The sequence below is a fragment of the Limanda limanda genome, chromosome 13, assembly GCF_963576545.1.
Source record: "Limanda limanda chromosome 13, fLimLim1.1, whole genome shotgun sequence".
In the NCBI taxonomy this organism is placed as follows: domain Eukaryota; kingdom Metazoa; phylum Chordata; class Actinopteri; order Pleuronectiformes; family Pleuronectidae; genus Limanda; species Limanda limanda.
In genome coordinates, this window is record NC_083648.1 from 4,444,723 (window position 1) to 4,465,169 (window position 20,447).

A 20,447-nucleotide genomic window follows, 5' to 3' on the forward strand; every position below is an offset into this window, starting at 1 on the left:
TAGGCAAGGGTGATTTTAGCTAACACAACAAATTGAAAAGAGCACACGTACAGTACACTTGTAACAAAGATCAACATAGAAATAAAAGACGAAAGTATCGAGAAATAAAATCATATGTGGTGACGTAAGATATGGCGTATACTGCAGAACTGAGTCTAAACTCCTGGTTTTGCCTTCAAAATAAAAGACCTGCGAACACTAACTGTGGTGGCGATATACTGAAGGTCTTTGTAAACATTCTCTGTTCTAGGCCTCTGATTCCGATTGGTCGGTGGCGACGCTGCCGTTCAGCTCGCCCAGTCCTGATTGCTCCTGAATGTCCGTCATCTCCCCGACAATGAAGGTGGGCTCCCCCCCCCTGCTGCTGGCCGAGCCGCTGTCCGGCTGCTTGGCCGCCTCGTTGGTCAGCGTGGGCTCCTCATCCAGCCTGCTGGAGATGGACCAGTACAGATGGGCGTCGAGTCGGGCCGTGGCCAATGAGATCTCTTGCGCTGAGCAGGAGGGCGTGTTCACCTTGGGGGGGAGGGGAAACATCGGAGTCGGCAAAATCACAAAAACATAATTTTAGATGTTGAAAGTGACCGTGTGTAAAGACGACAACATGACAGCTGTCTAAAAGCAGTTTCCTTTCAAACAAAGTTCATGAAAACAATTAAATTCTTCATACACAAACTCAACTGTTGCTTTATAAGGTGGAAAAACTATAGAAAATTCAAATAAGTCTGAAAATATAGATTTATTAGTATTATATATTAAATATTCGACTTTTAAACAATGCAATAACTACTCCAAACCAGCACCTTTGGATATTTGCTCTGTTCTCACAATTGAACTATTGTCACACAATTGAACTATTGTTGCTCTATTTTCTTGAGCTTGAGCTGTATATATATAGTTTTTAGATATATACATTTTATTTTCTATTTTAAATTTTTTGATATTCTATTTTTTTACAATTCAACATATTTTATTCTATTTTATACTATTTCTATTTTATTTTTATTTTTTACTTGAGCGTTGCTAGAAGAGAGCCTCTGACTCAAGCATTTCATTGCCAGCGACTGCTTAATGTTATTGTTGTGCATTTGATAATAAAAATCTTGAATCTTGAATCTTGAAAATTACATTACATTTCATTTAGCTGATGTTTTTATCCAAAGCGACTTACAATAACTGCATTCAACCCCGAGGGTACAAACCAAGAACAACAAGAATCAAGAAAGTACAAGTTCTTCAAAAATAAAGCAAAACTACAAAATGCTATAATTAAGTGCCATTTAAAGGGACTCTTACCTTTGTTGCATTTGAGAATTACAGCACATTCAAATCATCCCGCCTTCCTCCAATGCCCCACCCCCTCATTCCCATCCGCGGTGTTTTAAACTTTTGTTTTTCCCCCTGGGAGCGGCTGCTTCAGTACGCCGTGGACCACTTTGGTCTGCCATCGTCAGTCGCTACGGTCGATACGGTCGCTACTCGCTACTGTCTGCCGTGGAATCAAAACAAACCCTCTAGTTGAGGACACGCCTTGATGACGCGGGCCGAATGCGCCACAAGAAGCAGACGGGCTTCCTGTCTGTTTCCATGCAGCAAACAGACAGGTCTGTCGGCCAATAAGGTCCTTCGGTCCGAAGAATTTTATTGGTTGAAGTTTTCACTAAATATTACGAGAGTGAAATAATTGTTTGTTTTAACTCCTGGTGGGTCTGTCTTGCATTTTAGAGTTTCATTACCTTATTAATACCAATTTAACCTTATCCAGAAAAAGTGTGAAAATGCAACAAAGGTAAGAGTCCCTTTAAGTGCTACTAAATTGTTAGTTTAAAAAATTGTTAGTGTTTTTTTTTATTTTTTTTAATTTTTTTATTCAAGGTATAGTCGGAAGAGGTGTGTTTTTAGTTTGCGGCGGAAGATGTGTAAACTTTCTGATGTCCGGATGTCGATTGGGAGCTCATTCCACCAAAAATTTAAAATTGATTCTTATTCCGTATTGGACGGATCACCCGAGTTGCAAAATCCAACAACCCTGTGATTGGCTTGGAGTCGACCTTTATCCCACTTTACCTCAAACGTGTGATGAAACGCTCCGTAGTCGACATCGAAGAATCCCTCTGCCAGAGACATCATGGGGCTGAACCTGTGACCCCACTGCACCTCCTCCGCCAGGTAGGAGCTCCTCGCCTGGCACGTCATCCCTGCACAAACACACACACACACACACACACACACACACACACACACACACACACACACACACACACACACACACAAGGGAACCAAGAAGTGATATAAGTGGGATTGTCTGTGTGGACTTTGATGTCTGGTCAAGGTTTTCAGTCACAGTTTCATTGACGATCTGTCTTTAAATGAATATTCCCTGCAGCAGAGTTATGGCCGTCAGCCTTTTCTTTGGAACTCTCCACCGCACTGAAGGAATCAATATGCCGAGTCGGCGAAGCGGCCACCTTTACCTCGTGGAGACGCATCATGATGAGCTCTGATTAACTGACTTCTTGCCAAACATGAGGAGCAGGTGAGTGAATCATCCTCTCAGGATGAATGTGACACAAGGGAATATGAGAGGGAAGGTAGAAGAAGAAGGTTTCAGCTAAATCTCATTTAGAGGATTGTGAACTTCCCATTGCATCTGTGAGGATCCTTTGCCTACTATCAGAAGATGTTGACTAATATGCATGATGCACAATATGCTCTGTTTTAAATGCACATTGATTGTGTGTAGTCCAATTAAAACTCAATTAAAAGATGCACATAATTCTCTGAGAAACCAAGAAAACTGTTGAAGTCCAAGTGAACATTTCCACCAAATTTGAAGAAATTCCCTGAAGAAGTTTCTGAGATGTAGCTTTAACCAGACCAAGGTTTTGTTAGGTCATCAGGACTTTGACCTTTGACCACCAAATTATAACTTGTCATCGTTGAGTCAAAGTGAACATTAGTACTGAAAATGAAAGGATTCGTAAGTACAGACTGAATCAGAGGCCACTTTCTGTTCCCGTTGCAGAGGCATTGATATTTTTACGTTTATTTCCCCCTCGATAAAAACATCCTGATGCTCTCAAGCAGATGAGACGCTCTGAAACAACTGCAGCTGCAAACTCGGACATCCTAAAAGAGGAATCTCATTTTTCTAATGGACAGTTTTAAATGGCTGCACCCACAAAAAAATCTGTGATGGTATTACTACAATCTCTGCAAGATTAATTCCCTAATGCTCATTCCTACATGTTGCAGTAAAACATGCATTCAGAAATAGAGAGGCCGTTGTAACTTCACAGTTAAATGAAATTGCAGGGTTTTACATATCCTACAATAGAATGCTTTATATATTATATTATTATTTTCTATGAAATTCAATACAAAAAAAGATATAAATCCCACACATAATAAAATGATTGTTGATTGTATTATTTTTGTAGCCTGTAGCATCATACATTTTGAAATGTAATTATCGTGAGCTCAACATTAATTTTCTTCAGTGAGTAACTGAAGTAATTTATTTATAGTTGTTTTTATCGTTTACGTTTTCATTTCTTAAGCAAACGTGGAAATGAATTCCTTCTGTGTCTTTCTGAATGTTGCATTTAATGATTATTTTAGCACAAATCCACCACATATGTATGAACTGTTTTTTTAAATGAATCACATTTAGAAAACCACATTTAGGTTCTTCTTTATCTCAGTTTTTAAAATGATAATAACTTGTGTTAGCATGAATCACTGAGGACAATTATTTACCAGAGAGGGTAAACAAATGTTTTGTGTTCTCATCCCTTAACAACAATGTAAAACCCGGTCCTCACCAGTGGCCTCCACCATCCCCTCCAGGATGACCACGATCTCAAAGTCCTCCTTCCCCAGCTGGGACTGGGACATGTCCCAGAAAGGCGAATTTGTGTCGATCTCGTGGGAGATGACCAGCGGCGAGACGAGGAAGAGGCGGTCGTCGCCGGTCTCGAAGCCCACGCTGATGTCCGTCTGGTCCAGAGGGATGAACTCACCTGAAGGGCACAAGGAAAGGAGGCGAGGAAAGGGAAGGAGGAAGAGATTTCCTTCATTCAAAATGTTTTTGGACAACAATCACTTAAAACACGTCATCATTGGATGTAGATAAAAGACGATATCGTATATCGTCATTAAAATGCAAATTATCTAGGTTGTGTAGCTATGAGCGAAGACTTTTTTGACTTTGTGTGTTATTTGAAGTGGAGGCTTCTCTTCTCTAGAGTTTCCTTGCGGCCAAGACCACGGTCATCCACAACCATTTGACCCGTGGTCACAGGCGTCTGGTGCTGGGACAACTGGAGTGTGGAGGTCCTGAGCTGTTCCAAACCGTTGTCATGGCCACCAGGAAACTCCGAGAAGCCCTCCACTTCATAGGACATTTCGACAGTTGATTATATTGTGAGCTTCGGCCCTGTGAGAATCCCAGATGTCTCACCTTCCTGCGTCTGCTTGGACTTGATGAGCTTGGCCCTCATGTTGGCTCCGACGATGTGGGAGCTGCGCAGGTCTCCGACCCGGAACATCAGACAGAGCTTGTCGTCCCTCAGAGAGATGACGGCGTGCTTGGAGAACACCAGCGTCTCGGCCCGTTTGTTGGGCTGCGAGATCTTCACGAACATGCAGCCCACCTGGGAAGAGGATGGAGGGGGGGGCAATATGAGACTGAGGCTCTGCTGAGAACTCAAGAGACATTCACACTAACTGGAGAAGCAGAGGATTTATGAAAAATGAATGACGTCTCTTGTTTTTTCAGAATTCATGATTAAAACATCAGCTGAAGAACCGAATGGACCTGAACTAAAGATAAACAAACAGCTGGGACATAATCACCGGGACGACTGAGCTAAAAATATCTATTTCTGGTTTCCAGCGTTTTAAAAACTAGCACTTGAATTCCCCTCGTACTCTTCGTCATGTTTTGAACATGCATGGTAGAACAGCCCACACACAGTATGCATGAGGTGCTAATACGACATGTTTCCAGCTCACATACAGTACAGTACTGTACATGCATAAACATGATTCTGCTTGGACGTCAATGTGCGGATTCGTCCTCATCAGAAAGAGTGCTTACATGCTGCGGAAAGTCCGGCTGCATTAGCATTTTTTCTTTTTCATCTGCACAGAATTAGTGTCATTTTGCCTGCGTGGCATTCATGCATTCCCTCTCTCTCTCTCTCTCTCTCTCTCTCTCTGAGAGTCCCTCTCTCTCTATCCCTCTCTCTCTCTGCTCGATAAAGAAAACGTGTGTATATTCAGTTTTTTATTAGATTAAGCTGAACTGACGGGAGAAAGACTCAGTATCTAAACTGAGACGTAACCGACCGAGAATCTCAAAACAAATTTTTTATGTATTTTTTATTTTTTCGTACAAGGCTGAGCTCCTGATGCAGGTTTGACGTTTTGCATTTGACATTTTTTTGACCATCATTTATTATTTGTTGGTTATTTAGCAGGTTTAAGTAAATACAACCGACTGTTATCATTGCAAAATCTGGTCCAAGAGACAAACTGGAGCAGGAGCCATCATGTGATCAGGTGGTTTTGAGTACTATAGCAGGTGTATTAATAACTTCTGAGTACTAAGTGGTCAGAAAACATCACAGCTGGTGTGATCCCATTGCAAGCTGGTCTCTAGCCTGACCAATACTAAGGCTAACAGAATAATAAAGCATTTGATTCAGAAGTTAAATGCTTAAGACTTATGCAGGAAGCTAACAGCCATATTGTATTTTCACAATAAAAAACATACTGATCCTCTTTGTCTGTTAAACATTTATCAAAGTACTGTATCGTCTTTTTCACCTCCACCGAACAGCAGTGTTTAATCTAAAATAGATTTCTCCATCCCTCAGTTTTCTACCAGCCCCGGTGCTCACCATGAAGGCGTTGACCATGGATCCCAGTATGGCTTGCAGCAGCAGCAGCATGGTGCCCACCGGACACTGGTCAGTGATGACCCGGTGGCCGTAGCCGATGGTGGTCTCCGTCTCGATGGAGAAGAGGAAGGCCGAGATGAAGCCGTTGACATTGTTGACGCACGGCGTCCAACTCTCGTCCTCCAGATGGTCCAGATCGCCCCTTTGGGAAGAAAAGGGAGAACGTGAGAGAAAGGGGAAGGAGGAGGGAGGGGGGAGGGCGACAGAGTGGGTGTTAAGTGGGATACAAAGAGTGAGAAGATTTATATTTTTAGAGTGAAGGTGGAGAAGTTTACAGATGACTCATCTCTCCATCTATATTTATCGTCTGCTTTCAGCTAATTCTTGTAATGAACAAGCTTTACTCCGATTCATCACTTTTCAAGATGATGGTTAACGTTACTTTTAAGCTGTCACTTCTTCTCGATGCAGTATAACTCTACAGTTTCCATTATATATCATCACATGCAATATCTGGACTTTATCTGTTGGTTGTTAAGTCCTGTTCCACTTAGCGTCTGCAGAACTAATGTTCGCGTTTAACACGGCTTCATGCGGACAGCGAGGGCTAATTACTGAAAGTGGTGTTAAGTATTTTATATAATCTATAACTTTTATTGACCCGTGTTGGTGACCAAGGAAAATGCTGCAGCAGCGACAGCTCTCTGGCACCACTTACGGTGGCTTGTAATTGATATAAAAAGGTCAGGATTTTACGAGACGAATACGTTAGCTAATTAGAGTGAAGATCCAGCAGACACATCATCGAGTGGGGAGGTAGCACGTAGTGGTAAAATACAGCGTGATATTAATACTGCTTTGTCATCTGCCTGTCTGGCTAACACATGGGGCGTTTTCCTTCGTTGCAGAAACGTCTTGAGCAGCATCATCTCCCGTCTGAGTTGAGGAACAAAGGTGAGAAGGCAAACTCCTCTACTAGCAAGAGGAGAGGGGTAGGGCTGGGCGATTTTTCGATCCCGATTCGGGATCGCGATAAAATTTTGATCGATTTGGATTATCTCCTCGTGACATGTATTCGATCTCACGTGGCAAAAGTAAGCGCAACAACAGTGTCGGAGTCTGCCGGCTGCCGTCTGCAGTTAGGACACGACACGCCCCCTTCCCATCGTGAGAGCTGCTGCAGTTGCGAGAGAGAGAACAAGAGAGAACGAAGTTGGAAAAAGGAGAAAAAATTAGTGAAACTGAAGTCGGGGACAGCGAAAATAATGCCGAATGTGAGAGCGACATCCCTACATCACCCGAAACCGAAGACATTGTCGAAAAAAAGCGTAACGCGACGTCAGTTGTGTGGACGTGGTTTGGATACGGCTAAAAGGACGAGGAGCAGACGAAGCCGGTCTGCAAAATATGCCGGTGGTCGGTACCAGCCAGGACGGGAAACACCACAAACCTTTTCAATCACCTGAGACGGCACCATCCCAGTGATTACTCAGAGAGTTTGACTCTGCGGGCTCAAGTTTGCACGACACCAAACAAAGAGACAGGCAAGACCACTACGTCTCCCGTTAGCATCGCTAACGTTAGCGATGCTATGTTAGCAAAACAACAGTCCATCCAGTCGTGTTTTGCAGCCATTGCCCCATATGAAAACAATCGAAGCGGGGGAAAAATATAACGAGCGCTATTACTTATTGCTTAGCTACAGATATGATGCCCCTGAGCACAGTGGAGAGGGACGGCTTCAGGAAACTGATCAAAAACTACATATCGTGATAAGAATCGAGATCGATCAATATGGAAAAACATATCGTGAAAACATTTTTTCCCATATCGCCCAGCCCTAGAGAGGGGTACACCCACTTATAACTAACCTACGATACCGGCTAACCTTAGTGTAAAGCAGGTATTTGTATGTATGATTTCTTTCCCACAAAAAAGGTAAGGGTTAGGGAAATTCACAAACTAACCCTAACCCCCTATAAAAAACGTGCTATGTTAAAAAAAAAGCCCAAAAGAATTTCTGGATCCGCCCCCTTAATGGAATGGTTTAGAGAGATCCTGGTTTCATCCTTGGCTCATAATCCATCCTTCCACAAAGTTTCAATAATATCATATCTGTAGTTTTTGTGTAATCCTGCTAAAAGACGCACAAACAGCCATGAAAACACAACTTCATTAGCAGAGGTAAGAATCAACATGGTCGTACATGGTTCAAGACCCAAACAAATCCAAGTAAACACCCTTCTATCCTGTGAACATGACTCTCACCTGCAGTAGGCGATGAGGTACCAGATGGCCCCGAAGAAGAGCCATGTGACGGCGTAGGCCATGACGAAGACGAAGAGCGAGCAGCGCCAGTTCAGGTCCACCAGCGTGGTGAAGATGTCCGTCAGGTAGCGGTAAGTCTCCCGCATGTTCCCGTGCGATACGTTGCATCGGCCGTTCTTCTCCACGTAGCGTTGCCTCTTGCGCTTAGTCCGACCTGGTGAGAGGACAGGTGGGTGTGGGTGGGGGGGTAGATTGAGTTAGAAATACAGGAACATGCCAGGAGGAGGCATATGAATGATGTCTTGCTCTTGTGGGAAACACCTGCAGCTTGAGCTTTGGTGCTTTTATTCTGGAGACAAGGTCGAAGACAAATCTTCATCTGTCTCAGTTTCATTACCCGAGGTTTCAGAGAAGCCTTTGAAACCCCCCCCACCCGCGCAAAACTTCAAAAACACACACACAAGGCCGCACAATCCACACTTCTGCAAAGTTTTGCTCTTTGAAGCCGCGACTCCGACGGCTGTGAGAGGATGTGAGTTGAATGAAGACACACAGAGAGACGGGAGGATAAACACAGGAGAAGTGCCAGGGGAAAAGACAACTTAGAGAGACGCAGAGGGGATCGGAGGAAGAAGAAGAAGAAGAGGAAGAAGAAGAAGAAGAAGAGGAAGAAGAAGAAGAAGAAGAGGAAGAAGAAGAAGAAGAAGAAGAAGAAGAAGAAGAAGAAGAAGAAGAAGAAGAAGAAGAAGAAGAAGAAGAAGAAGAAGAAGAAGAAGAAGAAGAAGAAGAAGAAGAAGAAGAGGAAGAAGAAGAAGAAGAAGGGATCGAAGAAACTAAAAAAGACAGGTGAGGAAAAGAGAGGAGATGAAGTGAGACAGGACAACATCCTCAAACACACGGAGAAAATCTACAACCTTGGACTTTAGTTATTGTTCGACCCGGAGGGAATTCGCCACGATTTACTTTCTTTTAGGAGTCTTTGTTTTTTTACTGTAGCTGCACCTAGAAATAAACAAAAAACAATCTGGTGTTTTGTCACTAACATGGACAAAGGAGGTGGTTCAGCCCTAAGTGTCCGTGTCGGTTCTATGAAAGGTTTCAAATTATTATGATTCAAACTGAATGATCCCCAAAAAGCATCTTCGTTATTTTCCTGGTCTTTGAGACAGCGACACTAAAACCTAATGTTTGCCAAAGAGGTTTCACAGAAGAGGAATTTCGTTGTTGTTTCGGGGAAACAGACGCAAAAACAACTCTGAGAAATCCTACGTTTCCCTTTGTCTTTAGTTTTATTGATTTGTTTACCCCTCTAGAAAGATGTTTGAAAAAGAGGAGAGAAACTGGAGTGGACAAATGATAAAGAAAATGTGCACGGCCGGTGAAATCCTTGAAGAGGGAAACAGCGCAGCCTGAGTCAGGTTCAGGAGATTCACGACTGATGGAGAAGAGAAAGAAAAGGTCTCTTCTCACTGCAGCGTCCATCAATACCTCCCGGTCTCTAGAGGAGTCAGACACACCAATAACGATGCACGTGCAACCTTCATCGTCATTTAATAGCTTCCCTGTTCATCACCCAGGACAGGAGGTCCCACTCGGAGTCACTCACCCCACCCGAATCGCCCCCTCTCCTTCTCCGCCCCCTGCGTCTTCTTCCTGGGCTCGTTGGCTTTGGCCTCCCGCTCGGCTAGCTTGGCCTGGAACGACCTGTGGACCCTGGCCAGGACGGGAGGATACAGCGGCGTCTCCGTGGTGACGACGTGGCCCAGCTCCTCCGACAGGTTGAAGACCTCCGCGGAGGCCTCGGTGGCCACCTCCACCTCCTCCCCTTCCCCCTTCTCCTCCACCGGGAGAGAGAGGGATTCCGGGCGGGAGGCGAAGACAGAGTTCTCCAGCGCCATGGTGTGTGTGTGTGTGTGTGTGTGTGAGTGTGTATCAAGTGTGTCGGTGTGTTTTTGTTTATCCTCCCCTACGGCAGTCTCAGTCCAGTGGCTATTGATCGGAGCATTTGTTTGTTTGAATGAAACCTGGAATAGAGAAGAACACAAGGACAGAACAGAACACACTCATGAAACTGGTTTACCGTCACACAAAATTCTCTGACGCACACGTTTTAAAAAGAAACACAAAACACTTCGGGAGATTCTGGATCTAAATCAACAACTGAGTCCTGGATGATTTTCTATGGTTCTCTTATTGCTGTATCTTCATATTTAGGTTGAAACTACATGATTTTGAAAAAGAAAGTCACTGTTCTTTGAAACTAAATATGACGTCTGACAAAGATTTTTTAAAAACATGCAGAAATCCATTATTAGCCGAAGGGTCACGGGAATCTTACATTTCCCTGTGTTTTGAAAAAGAAACAGAACCATACTTAAGGAGATTTTCAGCCCCTTTAATTCCTCCTCATATACATTACCTGAGCAGATTTGACTTCCTGTCTTTGCCTGTCCCCCCTATTAAAAAAGCAAACTGACAACATCATGAAAAAAGAAACTCAGAAATGTCATCTTTCCTAGTTTTCTAACTATTTATAGATCTGTGATTAATCTCTTGAACGGAAGCCGAACCCTGCAGCCCCTGTGGACCATATGCACATTACAGCCACGTTCACTGCTTTGCATGGTTTCATTAGAGGCCTTGGGGTAGGTGTGTGTGTGTGTGTGTGTGTGTGTTTGGTCCATGCATGTGTGTGTGTGTTGTGTTGTGTAAGTGCTCTAACTGCTATACTGAATGTAGTGGATTTACACTACAGGCCTGCTGAGGTTTCTTACATAAGTCCCACACAAGTCTGAGGAGCTGGGTTGAATATGTGCTGCATGTGGGCAGAGAGACAGGCTGTGTGCAATGTTTGCTCAGTAAAATGGAGTCGTGGTGCTCTGTAGCCCGGGATGGTTGTGGGAGAGGACACTGATGGGGACAATCAAGATGACGCACTGATGGATGGATCACAAATAGCCTCCATCAGGGGCCAGCACAGCAGCCAATAAGCTCCAGGTCCGTGGATTAAATATCAAGGCAGCTGAGGGAAAGAAGCGAATCTTACCTGCGCACTGAAGCGACTTGTGGACGCATTAAAAGCAGATGTTGGATCAGGAGGAAAAGCAAAATGTGGTCCATGAGGAACCTCGGGTTTGCAGGCTGGGTTCGATGCCAGCCATGTCTTGTGTTCGCCAGCAGCGACGCAGCGTCAGTCCTGCTCTTTCTCCTCCTTCCTTCCTCTTCTCCTTCCTCTTCTCCAGGAAAAACAAAGAGCACCTCGATCCGGCCGCTCGGCTTCAGGAGCTGTGAGAGAAAACCCGCTGGAGATGGAGATGGAGATGGAGCTGGAGCATCACGACGTGTGAGGAGCAAGTGTCGGGAGCTGGACCTGAAGAGATGGAGGCTGCGGGAGGGAGGAGAGCCGGCGGCGGCGCGGAGAGCTCCATCATCATCGGTCAGGTGTGAAGAAGCCACCGAGCAGCGGAGGATGCTGCTGTCATCATCAGCCCAGCCCCTCACAGCCCCTACCGGCCCTGCCTCCTCTCACACCCCCCCCAGCTCCACCATAGAGGAGACCCTCCTCTCCCTCTCCCCCCTCTCCCCCCTCTCCCTCCTGTCCCTCCTCTGCAGCTGCTCACAGGTCAAGCAGGAGGAAATGGGCCCTATGATGCAATTACACCGTGATGACTTTAATTATTCAATCTGTGCTCAAAGTGACTGAAGCTATCTAATATAAATTATAAACCTCAATCATTCTTTTTGTTGATATGTGGTTTTATTTTAATGTATAGTACATCATAATTCATATGAGGGCATAAGTTATTCCTTTACTTTACTACATGACTATTTTTATATATTTGTTCTTTGTATATATTTTAATATGTTGTGTTGTGTTTTATCTAGAGCCTGAATAATAAATATCATCACTGATGTGTTTGGATTCTTCATTATGGACGTCACCATGTGTGGCTGCTTTGGTGATTATGACAACTTTTGTAATTCAGACTGGGGGTCCAGATTAAATACTATGATTATAATACATATAAAAAGAATCATAAAAAATACTAATTATAGTCATAAGAGTTATTTATAGTTATATTATTCACTGATACAGCAACTTCTGCTTATCACATGGTCTCAGTTACTTGATCAAATATTTATTTAAAGGTTCAGTGTGGACCTGCTCCAGAAGTACATATAAAGTATATATAAAAATAAATAGGCAATTCTATGGTTAATGAAACAACAATTCATATAATGTAGATGATTATTAAAAACATCCCTACAATTTCTTTATATTATATTTATGCCAGAAGATAATTTCACCTAAATCTTTCACACTGGACCTTTAAATAAAAACCCGTTATTCGCCCTCCGGCCACTAGGGGGAGGTATATGTGACGTATGAAGCCGGTGTCCCTTCCTCCTTTTCCAAGATGTCGGTTTACGGGCCAGTGGTGAAAATTCACCCCGTCGTCCTCGCTTCTATCTGCGACTCGTACGAGCGGAGGAATGAGGGAGCCAGCCGTGTGATCGGGACCCTGCTGGGTAAGCGGAGAGTTTAAACCCTCCACCCCGGGGAGGGTGACGCTTCCACGGGTCAGGACCCGGGGATGCGCCGCTAGCATCTGTTAGCTCAGATGCTAACGCACGCTGGCCTTGCCGTTAGCAGCGCGCAGCTAGCCAAACAGCTAGCAGCTCCGCCCGCTAACAGCTGGATGTCTGTTCTATGGTTAAAATAAAGCTGGTTATGTTTATTAATTATGTTTTTTATCACTCATGTGTTGTTAGAACACGAAGCAACCGGGACCGGACGTTGTTATCATCGCCGTCAGTGGTAGTTCGTCATGATTTTAGTGTGTAGCCTAGCTAGGATGCTAACCAAGCTAGGATGCTAACCAAGCTAAGATGACTAAATACAAACAGCACTCGTGTTAACCTGTGTCTCCTCTTCTCTCAGGAACTGTTGACAAACACACGATCGAAGTGACCAACTGCTTCTCTGTTCCCCACAACGAGTCCGAGGATGAGGTGCGTTGTGTAGTTAAATCATTGTGTGTGATGTTGTGAGTTTTATACTGTTTACCATGTTAAACTCGTAGTGAATCCCAGTGGAAAGTCAATCCATAAAAGAGTTGTGGATACTAGAGGTAGATAACAGATGTGACAACTTAATTAGTATGAGCTTCACATTAATATAATATATAATATGTATTTAAACTGGCTGCCTCTGATGGTAATCTGCACATGGTTTGAACAGTAAATGTTAATGCAGCAGGAGGTTCATTATCAAGTTAATTTGTTTGAAATGTTCCAGCAGCTTGGAGAACAATTCAGTTCTCCTGTGTATTTAGGAAAATAATATATAAACATCTAGAATGACTGTACTGTAGTTTTGCACTTCTGGTTAGATGTCAAACTGCGTTTCGTGGTATTAGTACTTGTACTGTGCAATGACAATAAAGTTTAATCTACTCTAATATGTATGAGTTGTAAGACAGTGGGTTTTTACTACAGACAAATCAAAGTGTCATGGATGATCATGATTTGTTGACATTTTGTATAATTACCCCAGTTCTCTTCTCCTGGTACTTTTTAAAGGAAGTGGTAGCTACAATATATAAAAGTAAAGGCGAAAACAAAATATTGTTTGTTCAGACAAGTTGTGAGGAAACTGAATGTGGCTGAACTCGTTAAATGTTCAGATCTTTGTCGATAAATGACCCGTGGATAAAATGAATCCTCTTTGTCAACAGGTGGCCGTGGACATGGAGTTCGCCAAGAACATGTACGAGCTCCACAAGAGGGTTTCTCCCACTGAGGTCATCATCGGCTGGTGCGTCACTAAACCAGATTAAGAATTAAAAACACTGTATTTAGATGAAAAAGCTTTTCTAACACAGACATCTTTCCTCACAGGTACGCCACAGGCTTTGACATCACAGAACACTCAGTGCTCATCCATGAGTACTACAGCCGTGAGGCCACCAACCCCATCCACATGACCGTGGACACGGCGCTGCAGAGCGGCAAGATGAACGTCCGCGCTTATGTCAGGTTGGTTGAACTTCCTGTCCATGGCTCTTTGTTTGCTCCACTGCTTTTACCTCTGATGGTGAATCTGACTGCATGGTTCTCCCTCGTACAGCGCGCAGATGGGTGTGCCAGGAAAGACCGTTGGTGTGATGTTCACCCCACTCTCTGTCAAGTACGTCCAGTTTGACACCGAGAGGATAGGCGGTAAGAATACATGGAATAAATTGGGATCTCAGTTTGAAAACAAAATCCTTCCTGATGAAATATCTGTGATCTTGAAATGGCTCCTTGTGGTTTCATGTTATAAGCGATCCTGAGTAGTTCAGTAGTATTAACAGTCCTTCTCTGTTGCAGTGGACCTTCTCCAGAGGACTCGTTTGACTCCCAGTCGCACCAAGGGCCTGACCTCCGATCTGTCCCAGGTCGCTGGATCCGCCTCACGGGTGCAGGACATGCTAACCACCATGCTCGCGTACATCGATGATGTGATGGTGAGCATTAAAGTACCTGTAGTGTCCCTGAGGAAGCACACAAACCCTCCCGTGTATATAACACAATCCTGACGTTGAGACGTTACCTGCTGCTCTTGGTTTTCCTGGTCGAACTCCAGCTGTTTAATTATTTAGTAATACAACGTCTCTGTGGAGATCTGTTTGAAGTAATCACGTTTAACTCTAACTGCTGCTTTAAATGCTGTTCGATCTGTCTCAGTCTGGCAAGGTGGCGGCAGATAACAGCGTGGGCCGGTTCCTGATGGACCTGGTCAACAAGGTTCCCACCATCCCAGCGGAGGACTTTGAGAACATGCTCAACTCCAACATCAACGTAAGTTCATCAGCCAGAAATCTGCTGTTGCTGCTGGTTATTTTTCCTCATTTGGATTTGGTGCCTGTCAGGCTTCAGTTTTTCTTTAATCGCTGCACTTTGTACAGTGACACTCCCTCTGATTACAGGAAGTATTTAATCAGGAAGCATTTTGGGCGTTAGTGCTCAACTGGTGCTGTGTTTCTCAACCCTCTTTACCCGGCACTTGTGTTTGAATAGCAGGAGCAGTGGTTGTTAAAGCTGTTGTTAGGACACTTGTATTCACAATGTAATCTTTAACTTTTGTCTCCCTGCAATGCTGTTGGGATATTTTACTATTTTACCCATATTTATCCCCATAATAACAAAATGCCAATGCTCTGTTTTGTCTTTGTAGGACCTGTTGATGGTGACCTACCTGTCGAATCTGACCCAAGCACAGATTGCCCTGAACGAGAAGCTGGTGCTGCTCTGAGGGGATCGCTCTATTTAATTTTTTGTACACTTTTTTTTTTTTTTTTTTGACTTGAGATGAAGAATAAAGATGTTAAACAGTCATAACGTTCTAATTCCCTTTGGTTCCCAGATATTGTTTTAATAATAATGTTATTACAACCAACATTTTGGTTTTCATAAATGGCTGATGAACTTTACAGGAAGGGATATATGGCTAATTTGATCTGGCTCGTTGAATTTATGTTACTGAGTCATATGTGAGACAGACGATATTTACCACTGTTAACTCCTTGTAGTTCTTCAGACTGTACTTTGCTCTATTCATAGATTATTTGGACTGTAAAACATCATAATAAGCAAAAAGTATTAACAAATTGACCCGTTTCTTTTGTCTAGTTGTGTCCAAAGATATTCTGTTTTTAATAATTGCAAGTTTTCACTGTTAAGAATCTGGAACCGCTAAATGTAAGTTAAGAAAGAAATGTTAACAAATTGTTTTTTAAAGTCAAGTAATGTAAGAAACTGCTGCAGATATAGTTGATTCATTAATCTTGATTGACATGTGACCTTTGACAGAATTAAGACCAACAACATGTTATTATAAGACTATTTATTCTTTACATAAATATACATTCAAATCAGTGGCAGAAGTTTCTCATTTGATGGCAAACAGGCCTGAGATCCATAAGAGGCTTTAGTGCAAAGAGTGGGCATGAGAGTCCCAGTTTAGAGCCGGTCCCAGGAGCTGCTCTCCGGCTTCTGATCGCGGCGGGGTCGGCCTCCTCTCACCGGGGCTTCGGGTCTGAGTCAGCGGCCTTTGCAGCTTCGCTCTGCGGCTTCACCATCCTCTCCACGGCCGCGTAGCCCTGCACGGCCCGGTCGTACACCGAGTCCCCGGCGGCCCTGGCGATGGAGGCCGCCCGCTCCGGGTAGTAGAGGGAGGTGCTCAGGGTCACCAGGCCGGCCGGGTACAGGAGCCTCCTGGCCCGGGAGCCTCGGGCCAGCAGCAGCCCCAGGACCCCGGTCAACCCGATGACCCCTGCCCGCGGGTAGAAGCCCTTCGGCGGGTCATCCAGGTAGGAGTAGGCGTCCTGTCCTCCCTGGAACACGCTGTGAACCCTGGGCTGGATGGTGCTGTATGTTCCCTGCCACCAGTCGGCGCTCGGCTCCAGCAGCTTCCTGAAGGAGGCCAGGCTCTGCTCCAGCTGACCCGGCTCGGGCTCCTCGTACCCGGGGCTCTGCGGGGGGTCCGCGTACAGAGACAGCTCGTCCCGGTTCAACACGGAGCAGCTAGCCGGCTCCTGCTCTCCGTCCCCGGCTGCAGCATGGAGGGTGCCCGGTAACAGAGCGACAGTCCCCGGCATGACACCGCTACCCACACCGCTACCTGTCACCTTCAACATGATCCCCAGGGCCATGCGGACACTACGGTGTCCGGCAGGAGTCACTACTAACTCCGCCTTTCAGCTGACTGCACGTCCCACAAAGATATTTATAATGTTTATCCTCCTTTGACCTTAACGTTGTGTCTGGGCTTGTTATAAGGGCCTGAGCACAGTAAAGCACCATTATTATAACAGTAACAGTCCATTATATGTAGTTTAGTTGTTCACGTGAAAATAACACTTGTTTTTTGACTTAATATTTAATTCCAACCATTATTTATATAAAATGACACGTTAATTGGGCAAAGAATTATTTTTCAATTTGCTTTGATGTCACAGTGTCAGTGGTCATCGATTCCTATGATGTCTTATGATAAAGATTAATACGATCTGAAGAGAAAGACACTTGTGTTTGTCCTGAACAGATCTATTAGTGTGTGTAGTCACAGTGATAGCACCACCTACTGCCTAAAGGAGGTAAGCTTCTTTTTACTTTAATTCGATTTACATTAAACTTTCACAATGTAGTCTACACGAAACTTCACACAATTTTAATTTTAATTAAGGCATAAATATAAGGATATCACGGTTATTTAGCTCAAAGATATTTAGTCCCTAAGTATTCATGGGGAAGTGTTTGAATATGAGCACTCTGTTATTTATATTTCTTTATTTCTATTCCGTGTTATTATATATTAATTCATGAATTTATTTTTAATACGCAATGCATTATTTCTAATGTTTGTGTTGTTTTTATTTCAACACGTGCACATTTTTTGGAAGGCATTTCTTCTCCTCTGTGACGTCACTGGTTCCCTTGACAACCCCAGCTCCTGCTCGTCTCCAAGGAAACGGAGAGCGTCAACAGCAGCGTGCAGAGTTTTTTCAGTTCTGACGCGTTTCTACGTCTGGTTCCTTATCCGGGATTAATCAGCGTTAGTGGATTTTTTTTCTCGGATTAAGGAAGTTTTATTAATGGAGGGTGTTTTTTCCCACGCTCAGAGTTTACAGGCTCTGTCTGCTCTGTTATCCACTGGGCAGGAGGAAGATGAAGAGGAAGAGGAGGGCAGAGTGAGTTCAGTGGTGGAAGAATCATTTCCACTTTGTCTAAATATTGTGTTTTAAGAACATTTCTTCATTCTAAAAGTACGTGAAAGTATTATCAGTGAAATGCAGCCTCTTTTAGATACTTTATTATTATTGGATTATTATCACTGGTGAACACAAGCAGCATTTTATCATCACAGCTGGTTGAATCAAAACTCATATTTAGTTATTACACTTTTAGTTATTTTACAACGATGCCTCATAAATTGACCATATGTAACGTGTAAGCGTAATCTGCAAAGTAAAAACTTAAAAAAGTCAAATAAATGAAAGCTCCCAGTAGAAATTGAATTACTCAAGTAAAATAATGGTGTCTTAAAGTACTTTTAAGTAATGTACTTGAGTAAATCTATATCACACCACTGGATATTTTGTTAATATTTGTTATGTGTACGTCTCAAATAGATGAATAACTAATACCTGTTAATTCACTATATATAACTATTTTATACCAGAATGACTGGATTCCATTTTTATTGATTTGAACTCGCACAAAGTTGTTAATTGACAAAAACATCTGTTCATCTCCACAGAATGTGCCAGCCCTCGCAAAGCTGGGTCCTGGAAGCATCGGTCCCCCACCCACAAAACATAAAGAAGGTAATAGTCCCCAAAACCAGCTCTTATTGTAGTAACACAGTCAAGTTACAAACTGTTTGTTCATACGTGTGCTGGTGTTTATTTAGTGATCACTGCCTGTGTGAAGAGGAACAGTAAAGATATCTGGAGCGAGGAGGAGGTCCCAGACGGCTCCCACTTCGATGACCTGACCGACCTGCGGCCGCAGCCTGAGTGAGACCAACACAACACTTTCCTCTGTGTGCTTGTTTGAGCTTTTTCTTTGGATTCTGTCTGATCTGGAGTGATTCTAATGAGGTGGATACTGAAGGTTTTGTTTTCTTGTACCCTTGGTGTCCAGGTATGAAATAATCCTGAAGCAGAGCGTGGGGACAGAGGATGTCTTCCTGGGTTTGAGTGGAAAGGATCCATCGTCCATGTGCTGTGAAGCCATACTGGTACTTCAAACTTAAAAGACCCTCTTGAGATTTTTGCATATACTACAAAATGTAATAGTTTGACGATGAAATTAACAAAAACATGATTGAGAAGCAGCAACGACACCATGAATATGGGCAGGATTCAGTGGATTCATTAAAAACTTATACTTACCTATTTCCCACTATGGGAAATATAAGTAATATACAGTATAAAAATGTTAAGGAGACATAAAAAGAACTTTAATAGCATGAAATACAGAAAGAATAATTGTTTAAAAATCAGATTGAATAAAGACTAAAAAAGGTTTCTCTATAGTTTTCATCCTTAACTGGTTTGTCATACTCTTTATCAGACCTTTCAAATTGCATTGCTTGGATATTTAACCCCAGTAATATGTGGTACTCCTTTAGTATTAGTCTGCGCTGTGTGAAATATTAAAGAGTCTGACTTTTTCCTCCTCCCAGGTGAAAATCAAACTGCCAGACACTAAAGCAACAGATGTGGTCCTGGACGTCCAAGAGAACTTCTTTGATCTGCGGACGCCAAAGCAGTAAGAGACGCTTTGAAAATGTTCTCTTTAATTTCTCATCCCCCAGAGACGAGGCGGCTGCAGTTCAGACCAAACGCTCCAATTTCCAGACATTTCCTTTTTAATCAGAGCTTCACATATTCCGATCAGAGCTTTGATTGCTGCTCTGCTCAGCTCTGAACATCTTTTCTCTCTCAGATTCTACAGGCGCACTCTCTCCTCCTCTTAACCTGCTTGTCTTTTTCCATCCTCTCTCCAGCAAACTGGGTCTCCATCTCCCAAATGCCGTCCACAGACTTGAGGGCAAAGCTCAGTTCTTCAGCGAGCGAGAGGAGCTGCAGGTGACGCTGATGGTGAAACGGCCAGTGGATTTTATCAACATGCAATAGGACAGAATGAGAACGTCTCCATGGGTATTAACAGGAAACAGAAAAGAAGTGATGGAGACATAAACTGTCTGTGTTGAGAAAAAAAAGAGAAATGATCAGTGTCAATCCTGTATGTTTCCTGAACGTCTAACATGTAAATGTTGAGTTCAGGCTGTTATTACGTGTATCACCACTGATTGTAAGAAATATGTATATGATGGTTTTCCAATAAATATAAAAAATGCTCTCCTTGTCTCTGAGTGAGTTTTTTCAGGCTTCCTCCCACAGTTAAGTTGACGTATTATTGTTAAGTGGAGACTCTAAACTCAGAGTAAATGGTTGTTTGTCTCTATGTGTGTTTGTCTCCCCTGCAATACGCTGGCTGTGTCAGCTGATATAATGGATGCATGAAAACTTCTAATCCGCAAAGTAACTTGCAACTCCAGTTTTTAAATAAATAGTGAAATGACATTTTCTTGAAATGTGTTTAAATTCCAGGATGAAACTGAATTGTGGTTTTAGTGCACCATAGCTCACTCTGTATTTCAAATAAATCTACTAAATCAACAGTTTAATAATCATTTTCTACTCAATATCATATCAGATACAA

At 43.2% G+C, this 20,447-nt stretch overlaps 4 protein-coding genes across 4 annotated transcripts; 2 read left to right on the plus strand and 2 right to left on the minus strand.

The window, feature by feature from the left end:
- Positions 1–246: 246 nt before the first annotated feature.
- Positions 247–10,069, minus strand: kcnj9 (potassium inwardly rectifying channel subfamily J member 9). The gene is made up of 7 exons (XM_061084736.1): positions 9,778–10,069; positions 8,172–8,385; positions 5,904–6,105; positions 4,460–4,652; positions 3,822–4,019; positions 2,065–2,195; positions 247–513 (listed from the first exon to the last, which is right to left on the minus strand). The coding sequence occupies exons 1-7, from the start codon at positions 10,067–10,069 to the stop codon at positions 247–249; spliced, it is 1,497 nt and encodes a 498-aa protein (XP_060940719.1).
- Positions 10,070–12,569: 2,500 nt separating this feature from the next.
- eif3f (eukaryotic translation initiation factor 3, subunit F) lies at positions 12,570–15,550 on the plus strand. The gene is made up of 8 exons (XM_061084737.1): positions 12,570–12,701; positions 13,114–13,184; positions 13,910–13,989; positions 14,073–14,210; positions 14,302–14,393; positions 14,544–14,680; positions 14,901–15,014; positions 15,391–15,550. Exons 1-8 carry the CDS (start codon positions 12,590–12,592, stop codon positions 15,466–15,468), a joined length of 822 nt encoding a protein of 273 aa, XP_060940720.1. The 5' UTR covers positions 12,570–12,589; the 3' UTR covers positions 15,469–15,550.
- A 494-nt stretch (positions 15,551–16,044) lies between these two features.
- LOC133018516 (MICOS complex subunit MIC26-like) lies at positions 16,045–16,852 on the minus strand. Its single transcript, XM_061084889.1, has one exon. The coding sequence runs from the start codon at positions 16,850–16,852 to the stop codon at positions 16,235–16,237; it is 618 nt and encodes a 205-aa protein (XP_060940872.1). The 3' UTR covers positions 16,045–16,234.
- Positions 16,853–17,809: 957 nt separating this feature from the next.
- dnaaf6 (dynein axonemal assembly factor 6) lies at positions 17,810–19,858 on the plus strand. Its single transcript, XM_061085173.1, has 6 exons — positions 17,810–17,905; positions 18,475–18,541; positions 18,628–18,733; positions 18,861–18,957; positions 19,405–19,490; positions 19,729–19,858. The coding sequence occupies exons 1-6, from the start codon at positions 17,810–17,812 to the stop codon at positions 19,856–19,858; spliced, it is 582 nt and encodes a 193-aa protein (XP_060941156.1).
- Positions 19,859–20,447: the final 589 nt, after the last annotated feature.

Coding starts and splice junctions, on each gene's coding strand:
- LOC133018516 (XM_061084889.1), bottom strand. CDS start 16,852: ATGTTGAAGGTGACAGGTAGCGGTGTGGGTAGCGGTGTCATGCCGGGG.
- dnaaf6 (XM_061085173.1), top strand. CDS start 17,810: ATGGAGGGTGTTTTTTCCCACGCTCAGAGTTTACAGGCTCTGTCTGCT. Junction 17,906..18,474: donor AAGAGGAAGAGGAGGGCAGA/GTGAGTTCAGTG, acceptor TCATCTCCACAG/AATGTGCCAGCCCTCGCAAA. Junction 18,958..19,404: donor TGTGCTGTGAAGCCATACTG/GTACTTCAAACT, acceptor TCCTCCTCCCAG/GTGAAAATCAAACTGCCAGA.
- kcnj9 (XM_061084736.1), bottom strand. CDS start 10,069: ATGGCGCTGGAGAACTCTGTCTTCGCCTCCCGCCCGGAATCCCTCTCT. Junction 6,106..8,171: donor TACCTCATCGCCTACTGCAG/GTGAGAGTCATG, acceptor TTCTTCCCAAAG/GGGCGATCTGGACCATCTGG. Junction 4,020..4,459: donor GTCCAAGCAGACGCAGGAAG/GTGAGACATCTG, acceptor TGTGCCCTTCAG/GTGAGTTCATCCCTCTGGAC.
- eif3f (XM_061084737.1), top strand. CDS start 12,590: ATGTCGGTTTACGGGCCAGTGGTGAAAATTCACCCCGTCGTCCTCGCT. Junction 13,185..13,909: donor ACAACGAGTCCGAGGATGAG/GTGCGTTGTGTA, acceptor CTTTGTCAACAG/GTGGCCGTGGACATGGAGTT. Junction 15,015..15,390: donor TGCTCAACTCCAACATCAAC/GTAAGTTCATCA, acceptor TTGTCTTTGTAG/GACCTGTTGATGGTGACCTA.